We start from the raw sequence: 26,855 nt of genomic DNA, 5'->3' as shown, positions 1-26,855 counted from the left end.
TACAAAATGGTCTTATGCAATATTTATCCTCATGAGACTGAGTTAGTTTACTCAGCACAATTCTCTAGATTCCATGGAGATGTTTTGATCAGGGGTATAGATTCAAACCTGTGAAAGCTACTACCTGTGGAAAGTATGTCCTTGAGAAAGAAAATTCGAAGATTTTCACCTAAAGGAAGTGATAGAAAAGTATCAAGGCTGCATCCTGCAAATGGTAGAAAACATTTGAGACTCAAAAAAACTAAAGCAGTTTCATAGAGTTCTGGCTTTCAAAAGTTTCATTGTAATGGATTGGCAGTACCTAACCTTTCCTTCTCCATTTCAGGAGTAGCTCAGAGAGGAGGAAGGAGAAATCCCGGGATGCCGCCAGGTGCCGGCGAAGTAAGGAGACAGAGGTCTTCTATGAGCTCGCCCACGAGCTGCCCCTGCCTCACAGCGTGAGCTCCCACCTGGACAAGGCCTCCATCATGCGGCTGGCCATCAGCTTTCTGCGAACACACAAGCTCCTGTCCTCAGGTGAGCCTGGCACCCCCTAACCTCTAATCTTTATGCACGCTGGCTAGCCATCATGTCCCTACTCACTCATGGTGGTCCCTATTATGCTGGAGTTTGAGGCCCACTAGAAAGTCTTCATCCTCAGGAGCTCACACTCTGCAGAATCTTCACCTTTACCTTTACAGATGCTTTGAATAACTCCTTCAAGTTAAAGGCCTACTATCTAGCAGTTACCTTGATGCTGAAGACAGTGCTGGCATGAGAGCCACAGCAGGATCAGAGAAGAAATGAGGACCCGGAAACCAAGGGCAGGACCGAGAGGTCTGGGAGAACTAGGAACAGCTCTTGCTGACTCCTCAGTCTCATTTCTATCTGGCTCTAAAGCGTATTCTCCAAGTGGACTTTTATTCTTCAAAGTCCTTTAGGTTCCCATCTTCTCCCTTCAAACCTTTTCCAGAATGGCAGACAAGATGTGCTCCGATAATTGCTTCCCTCTTGCTAGCCAACTAGCCAGTGCGATTTTTTTTGTCCTTGCTGAACATTAGTTTCTTCATCTTTGAAATGGAATCTGTTGTGGTGGTGGTGCTGGCGGTTTACTGTCAAGTCAGAACTGACTCATAGCTGACCTTCCAGTGGGTTTTCAGAGGCAGTAAAAAACATCAGGGAGCAGCTGGGTTTGAATTGCTTCCCTTTATGCTGACAGCACAATTCCTTACTACTAAGTCACCAAAGCTCCCTAAAATACCTATACACAGTATGTATAAGTATTATAATATATAATATAGGTATAAAAATGAATTATTATCATGTACTCTTGAGTCAGAACAGACCCTTAGCTGGCCTTTCAGCAGGTTTTTAGAGGCAGTTGATCAAATGGGAGGAGACTGCTCATCCTTCTCCCATGGGGCAGCTAGTAAATTTGAACCACGTGCCTTCGAGATTATAGCACAGTTTCTTACCACTAGGATACCGGAAATACCTATATCACAGGATGTCTGAAAATTAGCTGTTGTGGTTGTGTACCATTGAATTGGAACCAGTCCATAGCTGACCCTCCGGTGTGGTTTCAGAGACAGTAAATCGTGCAGGCATTGACTGCCCATTGGCAATGCAGCTTCTTACCCGCTAGGCCTCCAGGCATACTCATTCCCCAGGGGTGTGTCCTTGACATTAACAGCTCAAGGTGCAGCTCTTCTCAGGAAAGCCAGATAGCTCTCATCTTCCCTCATCTTTCTGCAACTCTCAAGTTCACAAACTTTTTCTTTCCCCTTAGAAAGAGTTCTTACTCTTCAAAAACCATTTCCTGTTATCCTTGACCTGAAAGAGATGACCTGAGGAATTTGCCCATTTCAGATGCTATGAAAATTCTATCTGACTGCTAGTCTGTAAGGAAACTGGGCATGCATTATGACCCTCCCACCGAGTCTGGCCCCTACAGGTGGGCAGTGTCCAAGGTGGTGAGTGTGAGGGAGGCAGCCAGGAAGGGGAAGGGTCTTTGTGACTGGTTTTCAGTTTTCCTGAACAGGCTTGGTGTCTTGGAGACGAGTTCATTCCATCCTGTTATGAACTGGCTATTCTGGGAAAGAAACCCTGAGCAGAGGGACTCCAGCATGAGGCCAGGAGGCCAGGCCAGCTTGTGCTATTCTGGGTCCTTTAGCACAGGAAGGAAAAGCAGGGGGGTGGGGACTTTGAGAAAATCAGGTGGTAGCTCAGAGGGCTGAAGGGTTGGAGAACTGACTCTGTACTACAAGTCTAAAGAGTCCAGTTGTGCAGGAGTGGGGGCCGGGGATAAAGTGAAACTCCGTAAATACTTTCAAAGAAATGATGTAACACAATGGCCAATTCCTTATCAGGTGCAGATAGGAGCAGTTAGACTACCATCCCCCCTCAGCCCGGGATGGTTGCATATAAGAAAGGCTGAGGAGCCATCTAGTCTATATTACATGTGTGCTCTTTTCTTTGATTGCCTTGGCTTATCTTTCTGTACAGATAAGAGCAGTGGACAATAATGTTGGCATCACCATCACAGGTACACAGTATAGACACTTGCCAGTTTAGGGTGATTAGAGACAGAATTATTCTCTAAACCCAGAAATAAATCCTTTACTTACTGTTTATGGTATTTGAAATTTTACTATTACACGTTATTTCTTTGGGGATAAGGAATGAGTTTCTAATTTTACTGAATAACACAGGTTAAAGATCTCCTCAACTGAGGTTTGTATTCAGTATCAAGATCTAATTTGACTTTTAGAAATTAGTTTCTTTGCTGCTTTCCAGCTGCATTCCCCTTGTCCTGGCAGCATGAGCCCCAGGATAGTGCAGGGAAGCCTGGGAAAGTGGGAATGTGGCAGAGTTGCCTTGTTGGTCCAGGTCTTCCAAGTCGCCTGGCTTTGACAGGGCTCAGTCTTGCGTTTGTCTTCTCGGTTGTTTGAGTGAAAAATGTTTGTGTTTTCCTTCTCTGAAAAGTTTCCTTCTTGCACAGCCTTTCTTTTTTTCAGGTTTCACTGTAACCGGTTAGTCTTGGCGCACCACATTGAATGGAGTTTAGCCTGTAGAATGCTTGAGGTCTCAGAGCCTGTCAGAGGGTTCTCCCCTTCCTTCACAGATGAGGCATAGAAACATTAAGGTGATTCAAAGTCACATAGCACGTAGTAAACTGTACCTGAAATTCGCATTCCCTTGACTGTCAATCCCTGGAAAAGGTAGGTGTGAGATGGCAGGAGTTTTGTGCCAGTGTAATCAGGCAAACGTATTGTGAGGATTCAGTGAGAGAAAGGGGAGAAGAGAAGGCAGGAGCCCGGCTTAAACGGAGTCATCCTCTGTGCTGTCTCTGTTCTCTCGGTACAGGATTTTATTGTCCATGAGCTCTGCATGGGAGCCTGCCCATCCTTGTCAGTGGTTAAGAAACTGGCTTGGAAAGGATCATGATCTGAAGGCTCGGCTCTCTGAGCACATGTGCCCGTGTGTGTGTGCTGGACAAGTGCAGGTGGAGAGGGCCACAGTGGGCCACAGAAGGTGGGACGTCCCATGTCCGAGCTCAGGAGCTGACGCCAATTGTAGACGCACACTGTCCGCTGTCTGCACCATGCCAGCTCTAGTCCTCTCTGTCTCAAAGAAAGAGATGTTGGGAAAAGAGAGAGCATTTCTGCATTTGACCATGTGGCCTGGTGTCCTTGAAGAAGTTTTTATGAAGGACGGGAGCCTGGGGCGGGAGAAGGTAGTTTTTCAACATCCCTTTCCTTTAATTTCTTTCCTGGGTTTTGTCCCATGTTCTCTGGGCATTTCTTAATGTAAATGAAAGATTGTATAAACACAATGTATATGAATGAAACATAAGAAAAGGAATTATTATATGAAAACTAACAAAAATATTTTAAAAAAATTATTTTCAGGAATTGTATGTGAGACAGATTTTTTTTTCTTCTTTTCTAATCCAAGACAAAGGTGGGTGACTTTTAGTTCGCGGCCCTTGGGCCAGTCTTTCATTGTTTTTGTTCAGACATTCCTCTAGGTCATATAGCCGTGGTGTACAAGTTGCCGTCCTGCGGTCGCCTGTGGTTGCTGTGAGGCTGAACCCTGTGACACGGATGTGTCAAATGCGTTAATGGTTGGCTACCCAATGTGGACTGAGAGTGGGGTGGAGCTCCCCGATTAAACAAGCTTGGAAGGAGGAGTGGCATCCACTTCCATAATAGCTTGCCTCCGGAAACCCTATGAACTTGGAGAGAGGATGAAAGGCACCCAAGCGTCAAGGACTCTCCTTCATAGGGTTGCTATGAGTCACCTGCGACTGGATGGCACTTAACAACAACAACAATCTTGTTTTGATTTTGCAAAACCTGTAGCTTCATGAAAAGGAGTGCATGACTTGTGGCCAGGTAGATCTGTGTCAGGATCTTAGGTTGGCTGCCCTTTTTCTATGCAAACTTGTGAAAATGGCTTTATTGCTTTTGAGCCATAGCTTATTCATCTGCACTGGAGGGCCTAGTAAATACTTACCTGGCATATCTTGCTCGAGGACTGAGATAATAGAAAAGGCCTTGTCTTGTTGCACACCACATGTTAGAGCTCTCGATAAATTATAGCTTCTAAGGAAAAGTTGTTACTAACCAGTAAATTCATTTACATGTTTAAGATCCTAGAAAGGTCATGTGAAAGAAAACCCAGTGTAAAGTTTTGCTATCTTTTTATCTAACTTTCAGCAATTTCTATAAAAATGCAGATGTCAAGCTTGGCAAGGTCAAAACAAACCACAAAATCATTATCTAAGCATTTCTCACAAAGGTGAACACCAGTATTGACTCATTTTTTGATAGGAAATAGCTGGTTGCATATCGCAGAGTTCAAAAGGCTAAAAACTGCCAGGTTTTGCTTTAGAAAAGTTGCTTCTTTACTTAGAAACACATTTCCCTTTGATTTTCACAGTAGGCTGTGCTGTGTGGGAATGTTGGAGAGGAAACCTCAATGTTCAGAAATTCAGACTGTAGGTCTGGGCTGCCGATTGAGATTCGTATCACAGGAAGCAAACTGAAACAATGGTTTATGATATTAGCTTCCACGCTGGGCCCAGAACAGAACACACTCTGACAGGAACATCAGTGGAAATACAGCTTGATTGTCTTAAAGTCTCTTTCAAGATGAGCCCCACAAATAACAGCCGAACATGGGTCACTTTGCATTCCAAGGGCAGCAAGCAGCAGCAACTATGCAACCTTTGCTTTCACTATCAAATTGATTTGGGGCTTCCCCAAACTCTTACATAGTAAAATCATATTTATGTCACACAAGAGCTAGGGATTCAAGGTCTGAGATAGAAGGTGAATGCTGGAAGTATTGTTGATTCATTGTCATTTGTTTAATGAAGGAAGACATTAGTGTAACTGTTGTTAGGTGATGTCATTCATGTTGACTACAACAGCACATCTGAACCTTGCCCTATCCTGACTGTCCTCTCTAGATCTGTCTTGTTCAAGCTCAGTGGAATTGTCACTATCTCAATCCACGTCATTGGGGATCTTCCTCTCTTCTGCTGGCCCTCCACCTTTCCAAGCATGATGTCCCTTTCCAAGGAATAGCCAGCCCCTCCTGACAATATGCCTAAAATACGTGAGATGCAATTTCACCATCTTTGCCTCTAAGGAGCACTCTGGTTGTACTTCCTTCAAGACAGATTGGGTTCTTCTCTTGGCAGTCTTTGGGATATTCAGTACTCTTTGTTCAAAGACACCAATTCTTCAGTTTTCCTTATTTATTTTTCAACTTGCAGATACATAGGAAGCAATTGACCATGACTTTTCTGAGGTGCACTTTAGTCTTTAAACTGTCATCCTTGCTCTTTATAGCTTTGGAGAAGTCCTTGATAGTAGATTTCCTCAATGCAACACATCTTTTAGTGTCTTGACTGCTGCAACAATGGGTGTTAATTGTAGATCTAAGTAATGAAATAATTTATAACTTTTGTTATTTTCTCATCTATCATAATGTTGCCTGCTGGCCCATTGGTGAGGATTTTTGTTTACTTGATGTTGAGATATAGCCCATTTTGAAGGCTGTAGTCTTTGATCTTCTGCAGCAAATGCTTCAAGTCCTCTTCACTTCGTTCAACAAGATTGTGTCATCTATAATAAAATATATTGTTGTTGAGTCTTCCTCCAATATTGATGTCACATTTTTCTTCATAAAGTCCAGCTTCTTGAATTATTTGCTCAACATACAGCTTTAATTGGTATGAAGAAAGGATTCAACTCTGATAGACACCTTCCCTCATTTTAAACCAGGCAATGTACCCGTCCTCTGTTCAGACATTGTATAGGTTTCTCATGAACACAATTAAGTGTTCTGGGATTGCCAGGTTATCTAATGTTATCCATAATTTTTTATATTGACACAGCCATATGCCTTTGCATAATCAATAAAACATAAGGAAACATATTTCCTGTATTCTCTGCTTTCAGCCAAGATCCATCTGATATCATCAGTGATATCCCTAATTCTGCAGCATTGTCTGAATCTAATTTGACTTCCTGGCAGTTCTTTGTCAAATCTTTGTACTATTCCAGCCATTTTTAAATAACCTTTAGCCAACTTTTACATGCATGTGATAGTAATGATATTGCTTGATAATTTCTCAGTCATCATTTTGGGGAATAGGAAAAAAATGGATCTCTTCTAGTCAAATGACTTATTTTTTTGCAATACTAAGAAAAACTCTGGTGTTGCAGTGGGTCATGCTGACCAAAAAGCTTGATAGTTCAAATCAACCAGCTGATCTGTAGAAGAAAGATGGAAGCAGTTTGTGCCCATAGAGATTTGCAGCCCCAGAAACCCATTGGGATAGTTCCACTCTGTCCCATAGGGCACTATGAGTAGGATTCAACTCAGTGTCAGTCAATGAGCCTGCTAAGGGGGGACACTGAAATGTGGGAGTAGTGATTCTAAAGTTTTTACTATAACCTCCCCATCCAGGAAAGCGAGGACCAAAGAGCATAACTATGACTTCAGGCATGGTTTCTGGTACTGTAGCCTCCCTGTGTTCAAACATCTCTCTCTGGGCCTTTTATTCCTTTCTTCTCTCCCCTCACCTAATGCACATTCCTACCAAAGCCTTTTTCTGTCCTGTTTGGGAAGGCACAAATAAACAGATTCTTATCAATTGCTGTCAAGTCAATGCTGGCTGATAGCAGCCCTATAGGGCAGAGTTGAACTCCCTTGTAGGGTTTCCAAGATTGAATCATTACGGAAATAGACTGTCATATCTTTCCCCCTTGGAGCTGCTAGTGAATTCAAACCACTGACGTTTCAATCAGTAACCAAAAATCTAATTTCTGTGCTACCAGGGTTCCTTAAAAATGATTGATATTAGGATGTTAAAGACTGAAGACTGCCATTAAGATGTATAGTCTTCCAGAGACACCTTGTCTGTAAGATTCTTGTAAACGGAAAAAGTCAGTCAGCTGATATTTGGTAATTCGGAGAGGTAAAATGTGAAAATAAGAGATGTAAAAAACAAAGGAGTGAATCACTGGAGGTAGACTTTCAGGAGTACCTAGGAAGCGAACTCCATCAGTTTATACTTTCTGCCAAAGATGTCCGAATAACCTATACCCTACTGCCTTCTCGTGGTGGGGTTTAAAGGTATGAATAATAATCCAGGTTGTGTCCAAAGATAGTTTCTTCTTGGCTGGATGAGGAGACTGCTCTTCTAATCGGCATACCTATGACTGGGGTTAGTGTTGGGTCTGTGGCCAGAGGACTAGAAAGGAAGGAGCAGTTTAAGCCAAGTCATTAAAAGGAAAATCCCTGTGATGGTAACTAGGTGATCACAGCCTGCAAAGCACATCTGAATCAAGGAGATCACATCAGATTGGGAACTTCTCAGAGTGGAAACAAGGAGGAAAGGGCTCCTGGTAGAAGAACACCATTGTGGCCAGCCTCCTGACCAGCAGAGCCGCGGGACAGCCTGGTCTCACTGACTGCTCAACCCCGATGTCCAGCTCCTGCTGCCCGTGGGGTCCCACCCACACGGGTGGTGCAGCCTGAAGGAAATGAACGGGTGCTCCGGAAAAAGTGCTCCGAAACCTCGACCCGCACATATCCTGGCTGTGGGGAGTCATCAAAGCCTGTTTACTGGGGTATTTTTAGCATTAAAGGCTTGTTGTGCTCCCCGGGCCCTATATTCACCACCTTAGCAGAGGAGCTCTGATTCAGATTCCCTGGCCTGCTACTTAAGAGTCCTGGGATGCAAGTTACTGAGACTCAAAACATAAGGATTGGAAGATCCCCAACGGATAGATTGCTCAGCACCTGGTAAGGGAGTAGGGAGCTCTGGGTGGCATAGCCCTTAGGGAGTTGGGCTGCTGACCCAAAAGCTACATCGCTATAATGATTCAAATCCAGCAGCAGCAGCTCTATAGAAAAAGATGGCTGGTCTCCTCTCATGCGATTTACTACCTCTGAAAACCTGCTGGAGGAGCTAGGAGTTGATTCTGACTAGATGACAATCAGTGAGTGAGTAACAGGCTTTATTCTTATCTGCACCCAGACTTATTTATTCTTGCTTGTCTGGAGCCTCCTAGTGATTTATCTTTGTCTTCTGTTCCAGCTGTCTGTACATTCTTGGATGGAAGAATGTGCTCTTATTTCTTGATAGGCAATAACTCTGGCTGATTGAGGCTTATTTCTTACTTTGTGCCTAATTCAGAGCAGGCACCTCGAAGGAGTCTAAGAACTGTTTTGTTGTTAGCTGTCGTCCTTGGATACGTGGCCACACCGTGGGGTCAGTCCACCGTAATGAACAGAGTTTTAGATAGGCTAATCTTTGTTAGCAAATCACCAGGCCTTTCTTCCTAGTTGATCTTGTTCTGGAAGTTTCATTAAACTATGTTCATCATAAAAACAACATGCACATCTCTGGTGACAGATAGGTAAAGTGTTTGTGCATGAAATGCATTGGCTAGGAACTGAATCTGTGTCTCCTACATGAAAGGCAAGAATTCTACCCTGAGTCAACGATGCCCCTTAAGAATTTCTCTCTCTGAGTGCATTGTCCTTGTGCCTAACACTGATCTAATGACGCGTCAGGAAAGACGTTACATCCACATGAGGGACCAGGAGGTGATGTGAGCTGAGCCTCTGCGCCCTGGAGTGAGGGTCCAGCTCCCAGCTTGGCAGCTCCCAGCCTCCCCTTTAAGCAGGATGAGAATGGCCTGGATAGTGCCCTCAGAAGCTCCCAGAAGGAAAAGTAGGTGCTGCCTGAGCAAGAAATCTCACATTGGGAAGAGGCCCCACCCAATGCCTGCTATTCCAGAGTCCCTGGGGTGACTTACTGGCTTCCTGGTCCTCTAGCCATTGTGATTTCAGTTCCAAGATATTCTGTGTCCATTGTGACCCCAGAGCACCCCTCTCTCACTCCCTCCCAGGGCCAGGCAGTTGCAGTAGCCACTCACGCCACCTCCTGGAAACAAGTATGCTAGGAACTGATGGAAGCCAGGGTGGTTGTGCTGGAACTGTTAAAAACAGGAAATTTTAAGCAGAAATATTTCCTCTGGGCCTGGTTAACCCAAACAGGGTTGTCTTGGGATGACTCCAGATTTTGAAGTCAGTCTTGCCACTGAGATCAAAGAAATTGGAGAGAAAATATCCTCTCAATAGATAAGAAACCACAGGGCTGGCCTTCTGCTTGTCAGGAGAAAAGACTCTCCTATCTGGTGTCATTTAAGTGATGCTGAGAATCCTAGTTCTTATCCAACCCAGAAATGGGTCACCACCTGTGCAAAGAGCCTGCTAATGCCCTCCTCAGGGTTACTTGCTGAAGCTGGAGTTGAGGCAGTGATTCTCAAGAAAGATCCTAGGACCAGGATTCTCAGCCTCACCAGGGAACTCCTTAACAATGCAAATTCTTGGGGCCCACCCAAATCTACTGAATTAGAGCCTCCCCAGGTGAGGCCTAGTCAGGACCAGCTTCTTGGTGGTGTGGCCTGGGCAGTCACTTTGGGCTTCCCACTTAGGAAGGCCTGTTTGAATTTTTAAGCAAGTACTTGGTTTAGTTTCTCAATGAGGTTGCATTTTTATTTTCTTTACAGTGGGCTGTACAAATTAGGTAGACAGCCCTAGACCCAGACTCCGTTTTTAGCCAGCTGTCCAAATGATTCTGATGTATGCTCAAATTGGCAGTAATTGAGTTAGGTCACTGTCTCTCCTGACCCACCCCCTGCCGCCCTTTAGGATGGAGAGAAGCTTCCCATAGGGTTCCAAAGGGGAAAATCTCCCCAGAAGCAGCTACCACACCTTACTCCCTAGGGTGTCTGATGGCTTCAACTCCAACCTTTTGGTTAATAGCCAAATTCTTTAACCAACGTGTTACCTGGGCTCTGTCTCTTCTAAAGCAGCTGCTTAAATGCAGACATTAACTGGGAGAGCTGACATTAGCAGCAGTATTGCCCTCGCCTAGAACATGAATTCATTTTTGTCAGTTGAATAGTTAGTTGGCAAAGAAGAGGTGCATTGACAGAGGCCCTAAACAGAGGCTGAGTGTGGGAATATGTGTGTTATAGGCCATTGCTATAAAATACAGGAAGCAAGTAGAAAGCCAGTGGGATATGGCTCTGTGCAGCCCAGTCCTTTTCTCCAGAGGCTGCCCTGACTCTGGACAGGCTGCACTCTTCTCCTCTGCAGAAACAGCAGCATAGGGGACACCCGCCTACTTGCCAATCCTGGTTCCTCAGAGATAGCTGGTCCCAGTAGGAGTCCCTCCGTATGAACATCTCCTAACTTGGATTTGTTCTTCCTGAGGAATAATAATGGCATTCAGCCTAGAGTTTAAATCTGAAGGCCCAAGAAAAACATGAAAAGAGAATAAAATAAATTCAAGGCCCTTGAAGAAAAGTCTTTGGCCCCATTTCACAGTAGTAATATATTTCTTGACAACTAGCCCATAATTTAATTGCATTTACACTCCTTGAAATGGTCTCAATTTGAAAGACTTCTTTTAGCTAAGTGAGTAGTAACTTTTAGAAGTAACAAATTACTCTATAATGTCCTTGTTCTGGAAATTGAACAGGACTTACCTGCATTGATGTTTATGCTAGATAATTATGATCTTTTAAAAGAAAGACATTAAGACATTAATGTTTTAAATTAATGTGGGCCTGGGCCTGAGAGGTGCATTTATCTGGCAGAATAGCTCATTTTGCACGTAGTACGGATATCCGAGATGGGCCAGGGCTGCTCAAAGTGCCTGGTTTGGGGGTGGATATTTTCCGAAGTTGCCTCTAGCAACCATCTCTCCAGCCTGGCATCAGTGCACTTGCCTCTTTGCTCTCTCCTGTATCTCTGACTCTCACCCTTACAAACCATTGGACATGCCACTGCCAAGTTAATCTTCCCAAAATGATACCACTCAAAGGACATTCTCCTCCTCTACTCAGACCCTTTCTGAATTCTTTCGCCTAAAATGTGAGAAGTCCACAGGACACCTGCCCTGTCACGGAGGCCAGGAAATCAGTAGTCTTCTCCAGCCAGGTAGGCCTTCACGTACTCAATGCCGGGGAAAGACTGTAGACTGCATTCTCTCCTTGCAGTTTCCACCACCTAGCTCCTTCCTTCCAGGAAAGTCCTTCCCCTTTCTTTCTACAGAGTAAAATTCAGTTTTTCACAAGTCTGGTCATATCAGTGTCTTTGGAACAGTTTTTGAGTACCTCAGCACAAGCCCTCTTCTTTTGTACCCTGGTCTGCACTCCTCTTTGGGTTCCCAGCTATGACCCCTTGAGCTTTTCCAAGTGTCCTCCACCTGGGCATTGAGGATTTGAGAACACTGTCTTAGGAGTAATGAGACAGGAAAATAACTCTTGGAGTTTTGCCAAGGGAAGTTTTAGACATTTTTGCATACTCCTTATAATGCAAGTATGTTGCTGTTGTTTACCGTCGAGTCGGAACCGACCCATAGCTGACCCTCCGGCGGGTTTTCAGAGACAGCATGGGAGGAGATTGCTCATCCCTGTCGCGCGGAGCAGCTGATGGTGGCCTCGAACCCTGTGCCTTGAGGATTGCAGTACAGCTTCTTGCCGCTATGCCACCAGAGCTACAGAAATTATAAAAATTTAAAATTCCAAAAATTTAAAATTTTAAAACTGATGTTTTAAAAGGTTGTTAATATCCTGAGTTGTCATGATAAGAGGCAGAATAGGAACAGAATCTGTGTTCATATGCTTGAAAAGTCTGTACGCAGAGTGTGGCTTCTAGATTCAGCTGCCTGAGTTAGAAAAGTGACTCAAAAGCTTCATCAGTAATTTCACCTCTCTAAACCTTCTCTTCAATATAAAACTAAGAGTAGTATTTAACTCCTATGTGGTGAATTTTATAGAACATGTTTCATACAGTAAATTACATGTAGTAATTGCCCTACATGCAGTGTTTTTGTGTGTTGTTGAGTCGGACCTGACTCACAGCTGACCCTCCATTGAGTTTTCAGAGGCAATAAATGGTATGGGAAGACATTATCCATCCTTCTCTATGGTTCAGCGCCATAGAGATTCGAACTCCATGACTTTGGGATTGCAGCGCAACTTCTGACCACTACTACTAAGAATACTTCCTGTTACTGGGCTGATACTGTTTTATACTGCAAATAGTCCTGGTGCTTCCACGGTACTATCTGTAAAGCCACCTTGTGGCTCTGATGGCCTGAGAGAGCCATCCTCATGGCATACTGCTCACCCATTACTTGGGCACATGGCAGGTATTTAGATGATTGACAGTGGACATATCCAGAAAAAGTCACTTTTGAGTCATGCCCGAGGGCCATCTATCCTCTATCCATGCTAATCACATATGTCTTCGCATTGAATTCTTGCAAGTCATTGAGCCACATCTCTCTTTGCAGTTTGCTCTGAAAATGAGTCTGAAGCTGAGGCTGACCAGCAGATGGACAACTTGTACCTGAAAGCTTTGGAGGGTTTCATTGCTGTGGTGACTCAGGACGGTGATATGATCTTTCTGTCAGAAAATATCAGCAAGTTCATGGGGCTCACACAGGTAATGTCTTCCTCTGTCACTTTCAAAAATGGAAGAAGTTTCCGCTTGCGTTTAGAAATTAGTGAAAAGTGCTAATCCCAATCCCTCCTGATCTCTCCCAGTTTATACCCACTGTGGCCCTCACTGGTCTCAGACCACAAGCCTTAGACACTTGCTGGTATTGAATTTGGCATTGCCAGTGGCCATCCTGGTGGACAGTTCTCTCCTGATTAGATTAACCAGCCAGTCTGTGGGAAGGAACTCTATCAGAATGAGTAATCCTCGATTACATCTTCAGTGGGCCTACATACTAGATTGGGAATGTGAGGAGACCTTGTTCAATCATCTCCTTTCCCCCATAACTAGAAAGCAATTCCATTTCCTATTTGAGTCTTCTACTTCAATAAAAGAAATAATGGAGCCCAAACTTGATTTTGAAACAGGTGGAGCTAACAGGACACAGTATCTTTGACTTCACTCACCCATGTGATCATGAGGAGATCCGGGAGAATCTGAGTCTCAAAAATGGTAAAGTAGTCTTCGTTGTGTGCTTCCTTCCTCCTTTTCCCTCTGACAGGAGATCTGCAATCTTTTTGTCTTTAAGTATAAGACAGTTCGGGGGCTGTCATGGTCCAGGCAAAACTGACATCAGTAAAAAGGGCTGGCCCTCTCTGTAGGCGTGTGCTCTGTGGCATGCAATTGAGACACTGAAAGAACCAAACCCTCACATTGATCTGCTGCTGGACCCACTTAGACCCTGAGAGCACTAGGCTACTCCTGGGTTTCAGGATATTATCTCCAGGAGCTTTTATCACCAGAGAGTCCAGTATCTCGTCCGAGTGACAACACACAAACCAACACAGTCATCTCTACAGTGTTCATGAGAAGAGCTTCACTTGCCCATTCTGTGTAACAAGCTATCTCAAAAGTGGACTTGCTTATTAAGCAACAATCCTGTTAGCCCTCACATTACCCTGGCAGTTCTTGTGTGGGCAGCACTTATGTAAGGGATCAGCTGGGCTGATCAGCAGGACTCACTCATGTGCCTGGTGGGCACCTTGGTGCAGACAGCTGGAAGTCTGTGCTTGGCTGGAATGCTGAGGTAGCTGCAATGGTCTTTCACTCTTTGGAGTCTCAGACCCTTTCTTTTGCCACCTGGTGGTGTCTCAAGGGTAGCCAGAGTTCTTATGTGACAACATTCCCGAAAGTATAAACTTCCAGGCCCTCCCATGACTTAGTCCTGAATTCATTTTTAAAGCAGATGCTCGAAGCCTGAGAAAATAAGTGTATCTCATTTCTTCTCCACCTCCGAAATTCCCTTAGCCCTTAGGTTCCTGGGGTCCATTTTATCACTGATCCTAATCTCATTTGGACTGTGGGACTCGAGCCAAGTCACTTCACGTCTCTCTTCCTTAGGGTCTTTCTTTTCCAAATGATGGTTTGGACCAAACAAACTCTAGAGCCTTCCAGTTCTCAAGTGCTCTGATTCATAGGCAAGTGAGCTCTGCTTATGTAAACAGAACTTCAGATCTCTTGATCCTTGTATTGGGTTTTGGAAACAATCAAATGTAATGAATTAGCAAATGCTGACTGAAGGTGTGGACCTGCAGTGGACTCCAGGTGAAAAAGCATACTTAGTGTGAGCTCATCGAGGAGAATAAGACTGAGAAGTAGATTGTGGAACCTTCTAAGGCTGAGCAAAAGGACTCAAGCTTATCCTGAGGAGAATGGGAAACTGTTGAAAGGTTTTGGGCACAAGCAGGTGATCTCATAGGAGCTCTGCTTAGGAAGATTAATAAAGTGTCAGAATAGGGAGAATCTAGAAGTTGTTGGGAACTCATAGTAACAATAACAAAATAGCCAATAGGAATGAGTTCCTTCGGTTATGTTCCTCCTATGTCTAACCTGTCCAGACCACAGCTAACAGGTATGCTTCCCTATAAGCCTACACCTGCTATGGAAATGAAAATTATAATAATAAACATAATTAAAGATAGAAGTGATTATATTATACTATTCTCCCTTATGAGTATAAAAAGAGTCACCATTCAGACAGTTTCTGACTGACTCCTTCTGAGGATGTTTAAGGTGAGACCAAATGTTCAGTACATCTTATGACACACTAATATTCAGGGATCTGTAAAGGAAACGAAGGTTCTCTGTAGCTTCAAGTGCAGAGGTTGGTAGCTATGCCTCGAAGAAGGGTGTGGCTGTTCAACACAAGGCTCTAGACTGTTCTGTGATAAGGACAGAGGACAGAGATGAGTGTGGAAGGCTGGAGAATAAAGATGGTGGTGGTGAAGGCAGAATTTAGACATGGACAAGAGAGGTTCAGATAGAACTTGCTGAATTATAATAGTTTTACTGTATATTATGATTTTATATTATAAAAGGTAGTGCAAGTTCTGGATGGACCAGAAACTATTTGGAGACTCTAAGGAAGGGAGCAAAAGTAAATGTTTTCTGGAGCCACCTTTCAATGTTGATAACCAGGAGATTCTGACCAGGTTTTCCTTTTAAGCCTTGGCATCTGTGAGTTTAGAGAGGAACCTATTCTCTTTAAACCAGCCATTGTTGTTTTTGTTGTTGTGTGCCATCAAGTCGGAACTGACCGAGAGCTGACCCTCCAGTGGGTTTTCAGAGACAGTAAATCTCATGGGAGGAGGCTGCCCATCCTTCTCCCATGGAGCAGCTGGTGGGTTTGAACTGCATGTCTTTGAGATTGCAGTGCAGCTCCTTACCAGTAGGCCATTAGACCTCCCCAGAGCAGCCATAGTTGTTGTTGTTGTTGTGTATCGCTAATTGAGAAATGACCCACAGCTGACCGTCTAGCTGGTTTTCAGAGGTAGTTGGTCACATGGGAGGAAATTTCCCATCTTTCTTCTGGTGAACTGCTGATAGATTCGAACTGCATGCCTTCAGGATTGCAGCACAGTTTCTTAGCACTAGGCCACTAGAGCTCCCTAAAAACAGCCATAGTAGATTACAAACATAGTGCTCACTAAACCCACTACCATCAAGTCCATTCTGCCTTGAGCAATCCTGAGAAAGAGTAGAACTGCCACAGAGGGTTTCCAAGGCTGTAAACCTTATGGAAGCAGACTGCTTCATCTCCCTCTGATAGTTTTGAACCACTTACTTTTTAGTTAATATGCAAATGCTTTAACCACTGCAAACCCACCCGAACACATCGTCACCAAGTCAATTCCAACACATGCCAGCCTTGGTTGGGGTCCCAAAGCTGTAAATCTTAGTGAAAGCAGATCACCTCATTTCTCTCATGGAGCAGCTGGTAGACTTGAACCTCAAACCTTTCAGTTAGTAACCCAATATGTAGCACAAAAACCTGAAGGGCAGATGATGAATAAAAAGGCAGAATGTCTTAGGTACATCTCTAACCTCGATTATTCCCTTGGAGTAACTGTGGTCATCTGAAATTCCTAATAGAAAGCTCAGACTTGACCAAGGGACATCTGCTGAGATCATGTGTAGACTCTGGATTGAGGGCTGACAAAGTGCTAGATACAATGGGAAGCAAAATAATACCCCAGGTCTCACCTTCAGGAGATCAGAGTCCAGTTAAACTAGCCAGAGATGAAAAATATCAGTCCAGAGGCTGAGATACTGCTGCAGCCTGCAGTTGCTCAGAACACAAATGGCTGATGGTCACGGTGTTAATGGGAGGAGAGCATCTTGTTTGGGAAATATAACCAGTCAGTTTCCTGGTACAATTGCAACTGCATCCTTCTGAAAGAAATAGTAAAATGAATTCACCTGCCCTGCTATCATCCATCTCCATCTAGGCTCTGGTTTTGGGAAGAAGAGTAAAGATATGTCCACCGAGAGAGACTTCTTCATGAGGATGAAGTGCACAGTCACCAATAGAGGCCGAACTGTCAACCTCAAGTCAGCCACCTGGAAGGTAGGGCAGCCCGAGGCCTGGGATGGAGTCACCGGTATGGGACAGTGGGCCCACCAATATGTGGGACTACATCTGACCCTCTGATGCTTTTCTCAGGTCTTGCACTGCACTGGCCAGATGAAGATCTACAACAACTGCCCCCCGCATGGCAGTCTCTGCGGCTACAAGGAGCCCCTGCTCTCCTGCCTTGTCATCATGTGTGAACCAATCCAGCACCCGTCACACATGGACATCCCCCTGGACAGCAAGACCTTTCTCAGCCGCCACAGCATGGACATGAAGTTCACCTACTGTGATGACAGGTGGGAGTCCAGGGCGTGTGCACAGTACTGTGGTGGGTCTTACCAGCATGCATGTGTGGTTGTATCAGTGGGAAAGGTTTCCTCATTGAAGTGGTATCAAAACCTGTCGGCAGAGCTGTTTATTCTGTGTGTAGCTCAGTTGTCTTCACTGTGGTGTGTATGTAAGTAGTCAGCTATTGAGGAAATTACAGGAGGTGAGAATGTAGAGATTTCCATCAGTACTACCAGTTCAGAGGCAGCCTGAGAAGTGTGTGGCTTCCTCTTGTCCTCTTCCATCACTACACTTTTCTCCTTAGCTTTTGCTCCTCATGGATGTGTCACCATGCTCACTGTGGTCTAGCCAGGTTTTGAAGGTTTTGACATGAAGGCCACTTAGCCAATTTATCATCACCTTGCCTGCAATTCACGAAGACCCTATGTGTTTCAGAGTAGAACTGTACTGGGAGGGTTTTCTGTTTCCCAGGACAGCTGTGGCAGACTTACTTCCGGAAAGGCTCTGACCTTTCAGAAGTCGATCTTCAGGTCTTTCATCCAAAGCACCTTTGGGTGGATCAGCACAGCCAGCTTTTGGTTAGTAGCCAATCAGTTAACCATTTGCACCACCCAGGGAGTTTCTAATCCCCAAATCCAGGCCGCAGTAGAAATTCCTATTTAGAATGGTAATGGTTAGAAAGAGCATTGGCTGTGAGGCTCTATGGTGTGGGTTGAAACCAATCATAAATGTTCAGTCGTAGCTAGGCTTTTCACCTACATTGTGTCTTTATTAAAGTTGCTGAAAGATCACCCAAGGCTACATATATAAACTTTGTTTCTTTGAGATTTTCTATCAATTTGAAGATTGAAGTGGGTGGAAAATGGCTTGGGTTGTCGTAGGTGGAGCATTAAAGTCTCTTCACAGTCCCTGATTCTTGCATGGCTACCCTTTGGCCCCAGCATTGGAAATGATGATGATCAGAAGGTGAAAGGAGGAAGACGGAGAGACTAGAGAGGCTGAGCAATGACCACGAGTAGGAAGGTGCTGGGTAAGGAAGACTTGGCCCTGGTCAGCCTCTCCAAATAAATACCATTACAGGCATCCCTGGATGTGTCCTTCTGGGCAAGGGCCTTCCGCCCTGACTCAGCCCTCTGTAATAGCGAGTCTACATTCTTTCCCAGAGTCATGGGTCCTGCCTGTGGCAGCTCTTTGCCACTCCAGCCATTCTCTCACCTTATGCAATTTCTCCTCAGGAAAGCTTGAGATAGATCTCAGTTTCTCCATCTTTAAAATGGGAGTAATAATGCTTTCTCAACCTATTTTACAAAGTCACTGTATAATGAGCCATCGTGATGACATATTAGCTACGAGCACTTTGAAATGCCCAAACAGCATTCCACATAAGAAGCCTCTTATTGTTTATACATAATCTATACTCTTACCCTCCTCCCCAAAACAACTGTCCTCCCAGGAGGAAAGATCACTTTGGAAGGTATTTAATAAATATTGAGAAGTCCTGGAAGAGGAAGACTCAGCCACCAGTGAGAAGCTGCACTGCTTTCCCTACCAGCAGGAACCCCTACACCCTGGGAGGGGCTCTCCTGCTGGATAGGTCTGGGGTAGCTGGTGTTTCTTTAGGGGTGGGTTCCTACTTCCCCAGATAGACTGAGTTTTCTTTTTCCTGATTCTAGAATAACCTGGTATTTGGTTAGCTTTTAGAATTGGCCACCACTCCCAGCACTATTAAGTACTTTTGAAAAAGTGTCTGAGTCATTCCTGTTCCTCTGCTCTGAGCACCACAGGACCAGGACTAAGGGCTGTTAGAGGTGGTGAATAGATAGAAAGAAGCATTGCCTTCAAGGGGAGAAAATGTTACATAGAAAGCCCTCTTTTGCAGATCCTTAATGCATGAAGCCTTTATGTTTAGTTGCTGTTGCTATAATGAGGTTCTTTGGAGGAATGCATGCTGCATACCAGGGTGTCTCTCAGATGCAGTCTCGTCTTTGTATTCAAATGAATGTGGCATTATGAGGTAACCTGGTAATTCCGTTGAAATTATCTGTTTGTTGGCTTGGATGCCATGTACACGTGACTATTCATTGTCTCAGTTCATCCCCAGTACTTGGGCCACATGTCTCAGTCTTAAGGGGGAGTGACTTCTGAGTGCCCTGGCCCCATGCTGTTCTATGTGAAAGCTGAATGTAGCCCTGTGGGTCAAACATTTGTCATATGACCCCATGAGCCTTGGGAAACCCCCTCTCCTAGATAGTAAACTACCGTTCTCTTGCTGGATCAAATACTATGTCTATTTCCAGCTTTTTGAGAAAGTGCCAGACCACCTCCATAGTAGTTGTACCATTTTACATTCCTACCAGCAGTGAATAAATGTTCCAGTCTCTCCACAGCCTGCTCAGCGTTTGTTGTTTTTTGCCCTGTTGAACTTTGCTGTTGTTGCTAGAATGAGATACTGTCTCATAGTTGTTTTTATTTGCTTCTGTCTGACAGCTAGGGATTTTGAACATTTCTTCATATGTTTGTTTGCCATCTGAATGTCTTCTTTGGTGAAGTGGCTATTCATGTCCTGTGCCCATTTTGTGATTAGGTTGTTTTTCTTGTTGAGGTGCTGGAGTATTTTAGAAACTTTAGATATAAGTCCCTGATCAAATAGATCATTTCCAAATATTTTTTTTTCCCCCTTCAGCCTATGGCTTTCCTTCTTACCTGTTGGATGTGCATAGAAATTTGATCTTTAGTAGGTTATATTAGTCTATTTTATTCTCTGCTGGTTGTAGGGTTTTTATTATGCTTAGAAGACTGTTCATGCTGTCGATTAGGACTTCTAGGATTCTTTTAGCTTTTTTTTTGAGGATTTTGATAGTCTTTGGTTTTACTTCTAGGTCCCTGATGCACCTTGAGTTGGTTTTTGTATGAAATGTGAGGTGTGGGACTTGCTTAAGTTTTCTGCAGATGATTTTGCAATTATGCCAACACCATTTGTTAAAGAGACTGTCTCCTTATCAAAGATCAGTTGATCATAGGTGGATGAGCTGATTTCTGATTTCTCAAGTCTCTTCCTTGGTCTACTTGTCTGTTGTTGTACCAGTACCGCACTGTCTTGACCGACATGGCTGTGCAGTAGGACTTGAGATCAGGGAGTGTGATGCCTCCTACCCTGTTTCTCTTTTTCAGTAGTGTTTTGCTTACTCAAGGTCTCTTTCCATTCCAGATAAAATTGGAAATTACCTTTTCCATCTCATTGAAGAATGGAATTGGTATCTGCATTGGAATTGCATTGGACTTGTAGATTGTCTTTGGTAGAATTGTTATTTTCACAATGTTGAGTCTTCCTTATCCATGAGCTTGGTATATTCTTCCATTTCTCCAGCTCTCTTTTTTATTCTTATAGTGTTGTTGTTGTTGTTGTTGTTATGTGCCGTCGCATTCTTGTAGTAAGATTTTTAAAATTTGTGTCTGTATAGGTCTTTTGTATGTCTAGTTAGATTTATTTCCAAGTATTTTATCTTGTGGTTAGCTATGATAATTGGTTTTGTTTTTCTTAGCTCCATTTCTTTATTCTCTTTGTCACTGTAGAGAAATCCAACTGATTTTTGTATATTGATCTTGTACACTGCTACTTTGCTGAACTGGTTGACTATGTAATACAGTTTTCTCACTCTGAATCTTTAGGGTTTTCTAAGTATGCTATCATATCATCTGCATATAAGGATAGTTTTACTTCCTCTTTGCCAATTTTTATATGTCTTGTTTCCTTGTCTTGTCATTGCTTTTGCTAATACTTCAATACTATATTGAATAGAAGTGATCATAGTGAGCATCCTTGCCCAGTTCCTGTTCTCAAGGAGAATACAAGTGGACGTCTTGACGGAAGATCCTTGTCTCTTCTGCTTGTTTTCTGGTTCCTTCAATGGCTCTGTGTCATTTACATCAATCTCTCCCCGCTCCCACTCACCTACGTGTCCTAATCTAATCTTTTTATAACTTGCAATAGGTTGACCCCACACAAATCTTGTCTTATTGTCATAACAAATAACAACCCATTCACAAATAAGATTATAACTATATTTTCTTATGGGTAAAATTAGAAAAACTGAAGAAAATGCAAAGCTATTAGATTCCACACAGTCACTTTTGAGGTACTTGTCATATGTATTAAATCACAGGCACAACAAAGAAAGAATAAAAATATAATGGAGAAAAAGAGAACAGAGAGGAAATAGGAGAGATAAATAAAATATAAAGAATGTATAGAAAGGAGCATCTAAGTCTGTATGTAATTCTTAGTTTATGTCCAAAACACTCTCCTCTGGCATGTCTGAGATTGAGTTAAATTAATGTAGATGACTAAAAATACATTTTTCCTGCCCTCTTTAGGAAAAGGTCAGAAGACTGTATTAAGTTATGTCCTTAACAGTATGTTGTAGTTGCTTTGTGCCGGTGAGTCACTTGCGACTCATAGCAACCCCATGTACAAGAGCCCTAAACCCTGCTCGATCCTGTGCCAACCTCACTGCCTCTGACACACCTACTTCCATTACTCCAGTCACAGAATCGATGTATCTCATTAAGGGTCTTCCTCACTTAACAGTATACAATAAATATTTTGAAAAATGAATTCTATAATAAGATATATAGCAGTCACTTTAATGTGTGTGAAAATTAATTGCTCTAGATAAGGGTTTATAATGTTGTTGCATACTGTCAAGTCAGAACTGACCCATAGTTGACCCTCCCCCAGGTTTTCAGAGGCAATTAATCACATGGGAAGAAATTGCCCATCCTTCTCCCGTGGAGCAGATAGTGGATTTGAACCATGTGCCTTGAAGATTACAGCTCAGATTCTAGATTCTTACCACTAGACCAACAAACATTTTGAAAAAGGAATTCTGTAATAATTTGCATACCAGTCACTTTAACGTCTATGAAAATCAATTGCTTTAGATAAGGGTTCAGAATAGAAAAGTTTAAAAATTCCTGGTTATTGGTATATTTAATTATTCCTTCTCCATTTATCTTGATACATAGACTTTATAATCTGTTTCCTAAATACTGATTAATGGACAGTTATGCATTGAACATCTTCTGTTTAGCTAACCATTTGACAAAAGATTAAATCAAAGAAGAATTTTGATCTTGTTCTTCAAGAATTTATAGTTTGAGACCTGAGCAACTTGCACCACAGTACAAAATAGAAATTCAGTTCATCAAAAAGGAAGACAGTAATTATTCGTAAGTAGTTTAACTTTTGGGAGCTCTGATGGCCTACTGGTTAAGAAGTTGCCCTGCCAACCGGAAGTCATGTGGTTAGAAGCCGCTGGAAAAAAGATGGGCGATCAATTCCAGCGTGGTTTACTGCCTCTGAAAAGCCATTGGAGGGTTAGCTCTGAGTCAGTTCCAACTGGACAGAACAGGACATAAAAGTTTAAAATGGGTGTTTCTTAAATTCATGAGTTAGTGCCATCTAGTGACAGGAAAGACCAGCCTTAAAGGAGTATGGGGCAGTCTTTGTAATATGGTGCTATCACTATTACAAGTCTTCCTGCATTTTAGAAAGAAATTGTAAAAGCAAATTATATAGAGAAGAGCTATATCACTGGGGGAAATGTGATAAAAATCAATTTAGCTAAGAATTCATGCAATTTTTACAGAGAAAAGATTAAGGGCAGCTCTATTTTGCTATGGGATTAAAGAACATAGGTCATAATAACAGCAGGAGTTACAGCTTAATTAAACCACCTGCATTTCAAATCCTTTGGATTAAAATGATGATGAACTCTTTATGTTTAAAGAATTCAGGAATAAGGAAAATAAGGGCTCTGAGCGGAAAGTTGAAGGTCATAAGAGAATGTCAATAAAGAAAGTCATAAGGAGCCGTGAGCTATGAAGCACACATGTACGCATACCAGTCTTGTGGGAGGGCTGGCTTCAGGAAAATTAAAGATAAAAATATGTATGTTTTCCTTACATACTGTGAAACATTGAGTACAATGATTTTGTTTTCCTTTATACAGAAGGGATGTTGTTGTTGTTGTACCACTGAGTCAGAACTGAGTCATAGCTGAGTCTCCAGCAGGTTTTCAGAAGCACCTAATCATACTGGAAGAGATTGCCCATCCTTCTTCCATGAAGCAACTGGTGGCCTCAAACCAGGTGCCTTTGGAATTGCAGTGCAGTTTCTTACCACTAGCTCTACTCTTTGTTAGGTAGTTGTTGTTGTTGTTATGTGCCATTGAGTCACTTTCAACTCATAGTGACCCTATGTACAAGAGCCCTAAATCCTGCTCTATCCTGTGCCAACCACACTGTCTCTGACACACCTACTCCCACTACCCCAGTCACTGAATCAGTCCATCTCATCTAGGGTCTTCCTCTCTTGCGGTGTCTCTCCACCCTTCCTAACATGATGTCCCTCTCCAAGGACTGGTTCCTCCTTGCAACATGTCCAAAGTAGGTCAGATGAAGCTTCAGAATCCTTGCCTCCAAGGAGCAGCCCAGATTCACCCTCTCCGGGATGAACCTGTTTGTTCTCCTAGCAGTCCATGGTGTATTCAATACTCTTCTCCAGCACCACAGCTCGAAGGCATCAATTATCCTTCTCTCATCCCTAGTAACTGTCCAGTTCTCTGATACATAGCAAAATTGCAAAGACCACAGCCTGGATCAGGCACACCTTTGCCTAGAGCCTGACATTTTTGCTCTTCAGCACTCTGAAGAGGTCTGACAACAGATTTCCCTAATGCAATTCATCTTTTGATTTCCTGAATGCTGGTCCCAAGAGTGTTGATTGTGGAACCGAGCAAGCTGAAATTGTTAATAATCCCAGTCTCTTCTCTATCTATCATGATGCTGTCAATTGGCCCATTGGTAAGAATCTTCATTTTCTTGATGTTGACCTAAAAACCACAATGAAAACAGCCTTTGACTCTCTGCAGCAGATGCTTCAAGCCCTCCTCAGTTTCAACAAGTAAGGTTGTATCTTCTGCTTAAAGCAGGTTGTTGCACTGGGCCACTAGAGATCTACAAATTATTTTTGGAATTTATTTCTGAGTTCAGTATTGTTGTTGTTTGCTGTCCAGTCAAATCCAATGCATAGCAACCCTATACACAGAGTAAAATTGCCTCATAGAATGTCCTAGACTATAATCTTAAAATCTTCCCTCCATAGAGCCACTGCTAGATTTGAGCAGTCAGCTTTTCATTAGCTAAGTACCACCAGGTTCTTTCAAAGTTCAGTAGACCTCCCAATTGAACAATTATTCCTTCTACCCGATCTGTTTCTCTCACGCTACAATTCAAGACAGGGTTCTTCCTACTGCTTATGAATTTCAGGATGAAAGGCAGTTTTGGTATTAGGTGACAACCCAAGCATGACAATCTAGGACTGAGCCAAGGCTTTTTATGGAAAAATCTACCCTACAGACACCTACACACACACACACATCAGGATCATTTAGATTTTATACAACTATGTAATATTTGAATACATATCACTTAAGAACTATTATTTAAACAATATTTGGATTAAAATATATTAAAACTAAGAGGAGACATTTGAATTAGTTAAGGAGTAGTCTGATTATTTTCAAGGAAACTCAGTTACAATGCTTATTATAGAAACCAAAATGAGAGGAAACAAAGGTTGCCTAGAATACACTTTTGCCAAAATATGGAGGGAAAGAAAGTAGACTTTCGTTTATTGAGTACCGTCGAGTCAGAGCCATAGCTGACCCTCCAACAGGTTTTCAGAGGTAAGTTAATCATATGGGAGGAGATTGCCCATCTTTCTCCTGTGGAGCGGCTAGTGAATTCAAACCATGTGTCTTTGAGATTGCAACGCAGCTTCTTACCACTAGGCCACCAGAACTCGCTGACGTCAGTATAAATATGATTTATTAACAGATCCATTCTCTGAAAAACAAAGAGAAGATTACAAAATACTCAAAAACGTTATCCACCTGAAAACTTTATAAATGCTCTTACTCTCTCACCATCTTGCTTACATGATTAATTTAGATCAGCCTTTGCTCACATAGATCTCATTTGACTCCAGGATTTGATTACTATGTCCCACACTATAGTGGAGATAGGAGGGGGGGCATCTCAGGCTGGAGGCTTGAGGCTAGATTGCTTCTGCCTCTTATGATGATGGCCTTCACATTAACAAGAGAATCATTTTCTTTCTAACACTTTACTTTAGATAATACATTTGAACAGAGCCTCTGAAGAATTTTATAAATAAAAGGTAAACAGAGAACAATGAATAATAAGCATTTAAAATTTTTAAGGCATATCTGTCTCTGATTTTCAAAGCTCAGCTGTCTGACACATGTATTTATTTGGGCTAACATTAACATTAACTTTAACAACCTTTCCTGTCTATATTCTCCTTTTGTTTTTTCTTTCTTCCTTTTCTACTTTCTGTGGCACACAACAACAACATTATGAAAGAAAAGCTTCTGTTCTTTGCCTTTTTTAAATTATTATACTAGTTTATTTACAAAATTTGAATACACTGTTTTCTAGACCAGATTCTTCCAATTTCCCTCCCGCCTTCCCCCACCCATTTTTTTTCCATTTTGAAATCTCAAAACTCATTGCCCTTGAGTCAGCTCTGTCTCCTAGCTAACTCTTCATTGAGTTTCCAAAGCTATAAATCAATCACATAGGGAAGAATTACCCTTCTTCCCACAGGGCTGGTGGTAGATTCGAACTACCAGGGAGGTGCAACCTTTGGGTTGGCGGTGAAAATACCAACAGACTACACCCCCAGAGCTCTTTGAGTTTTGAAATCTGGTGAACTAAATAGTCATATCTTTTTTTCCCTTCTTTAAAGACAAAACAACTCTACAGATTGGTTTTTCAATTTGTGAGTTTCCCAAATGGATTTATTTATCCCTCTACTGAGTCTGTGGTCTTTAATTAGAAAGAAAAGAGGAAAAACCCCAAGTTTCCCTCCCCTTAATGGGAAGAGCAGAGGAAGCTGCATTATCACTGTGGGCCCCGCCCCAGGGGCTTCTCTGAGCTAGAGGAAGACCAGCAGGCAGGGCCCTGTGCACTGCAGCACCTGACCCTATAAACAAGCGTGGTTCATTAACCTCCTCACTGGCGTCTGCATGCCTGCAGATAGAGGCGAATGACCATGAGCTTTAAGTTGGAGTTTCCTGGCTTTGTGAAGTTTGACAACACAAATGTTCTTCAATTGTGTTTGGGCTATGTGTATTTCCCAGTTTTTATAGTAGTCTGTTTAAAGGAATGAAGAAAGAGACATTAAATATTTATTTTGGTTGACAAGATAAATGAAAACTGCTACTAGTAAGATAGCTGGCAATTCCAAAAACTAGATTTGTTTGTCCACTTCCAAAACATGCCTATTGTGTGCCTTTCAATGAATGGCACATTAATTAGATAAAGGATATCATATTATCAGGCTGATTATAGCAAATATTTACTTAGAACATTTTCACTTAACCTTTCCGAATATTGCAAGAAAATTGAGTTTGTGCAGAGAATAGAATCAACTCTTTTCCAGAATCTCCATAGCTTTATTTTGAGAATCTCTAGAAGATTCTACTCAGCCCTAGAACAGAAGCCATTTATGTAGCAAATCAGTGAATGACTGGCTGTTTGTCTT

General features: G+C 42.7%; 1 protein-coding gene across 1 annotated transcript in view; it reads left to right on the top strand.

The window, feature by feature from the left end:
* Positions 1 to 329: 329 nt before the first annotated feature.
* The window catches only part of EPAS1 (endothelial PAS domain protein 1), a 46,436-nt gene continuing 19,910 nt past the window's right edge, over positions 330 to 26,855 (top strand). Inside the window, exons 1-5 of the mRNA XM_006882307.1 lie at positions 330 to 516; positions 12,878 to 13,029; positions 13,452 to 13,536; positions 16,812 to 16,930; positions 17,027 to 17,232. Coding sequence (XP_006882369.1) covers positions 468 to 516; positions 12,878 to 13,029; positions 13,452 to 13,536; positions 16,812 to 16,930; positions 17,027 to 17,232 — 611 coding nt within the window. The 5' untranslated portion in view covers positions 330 to 467. The remainder of the gene's footprint in view (positions 517 to 12,877; positions 13,030 to 13,451; positions 13,537 to 16,811; positions 16,931 to 17,026; positions 17,233 to 26,855) is intronic.

This window comes from Elephantulus edwardii, unplaced genomic scaffold (assembly GCF_000299155.1).
Source record: "Elephantulus edwardii isolate Elephantulus edwardi_28Jun2011 unplaced genomic scaffold, EleEdw1.0 scaffold00019, whole genome shotgun sequence".
In the NCBI taxonomy this organism is placed as follows: domain Eukaryota; kingdom Metazoa; phylum Chordata; class Mammalia; order Macroscelidea; family Macroscelididae; genus Elephantulus; species Elephantulus edwardii.
The sequence above is the reverse complement of the archived record's forward strand: the minus strand, read 5'-3'. Positions and strand labels throughout refer to the sequence as shown.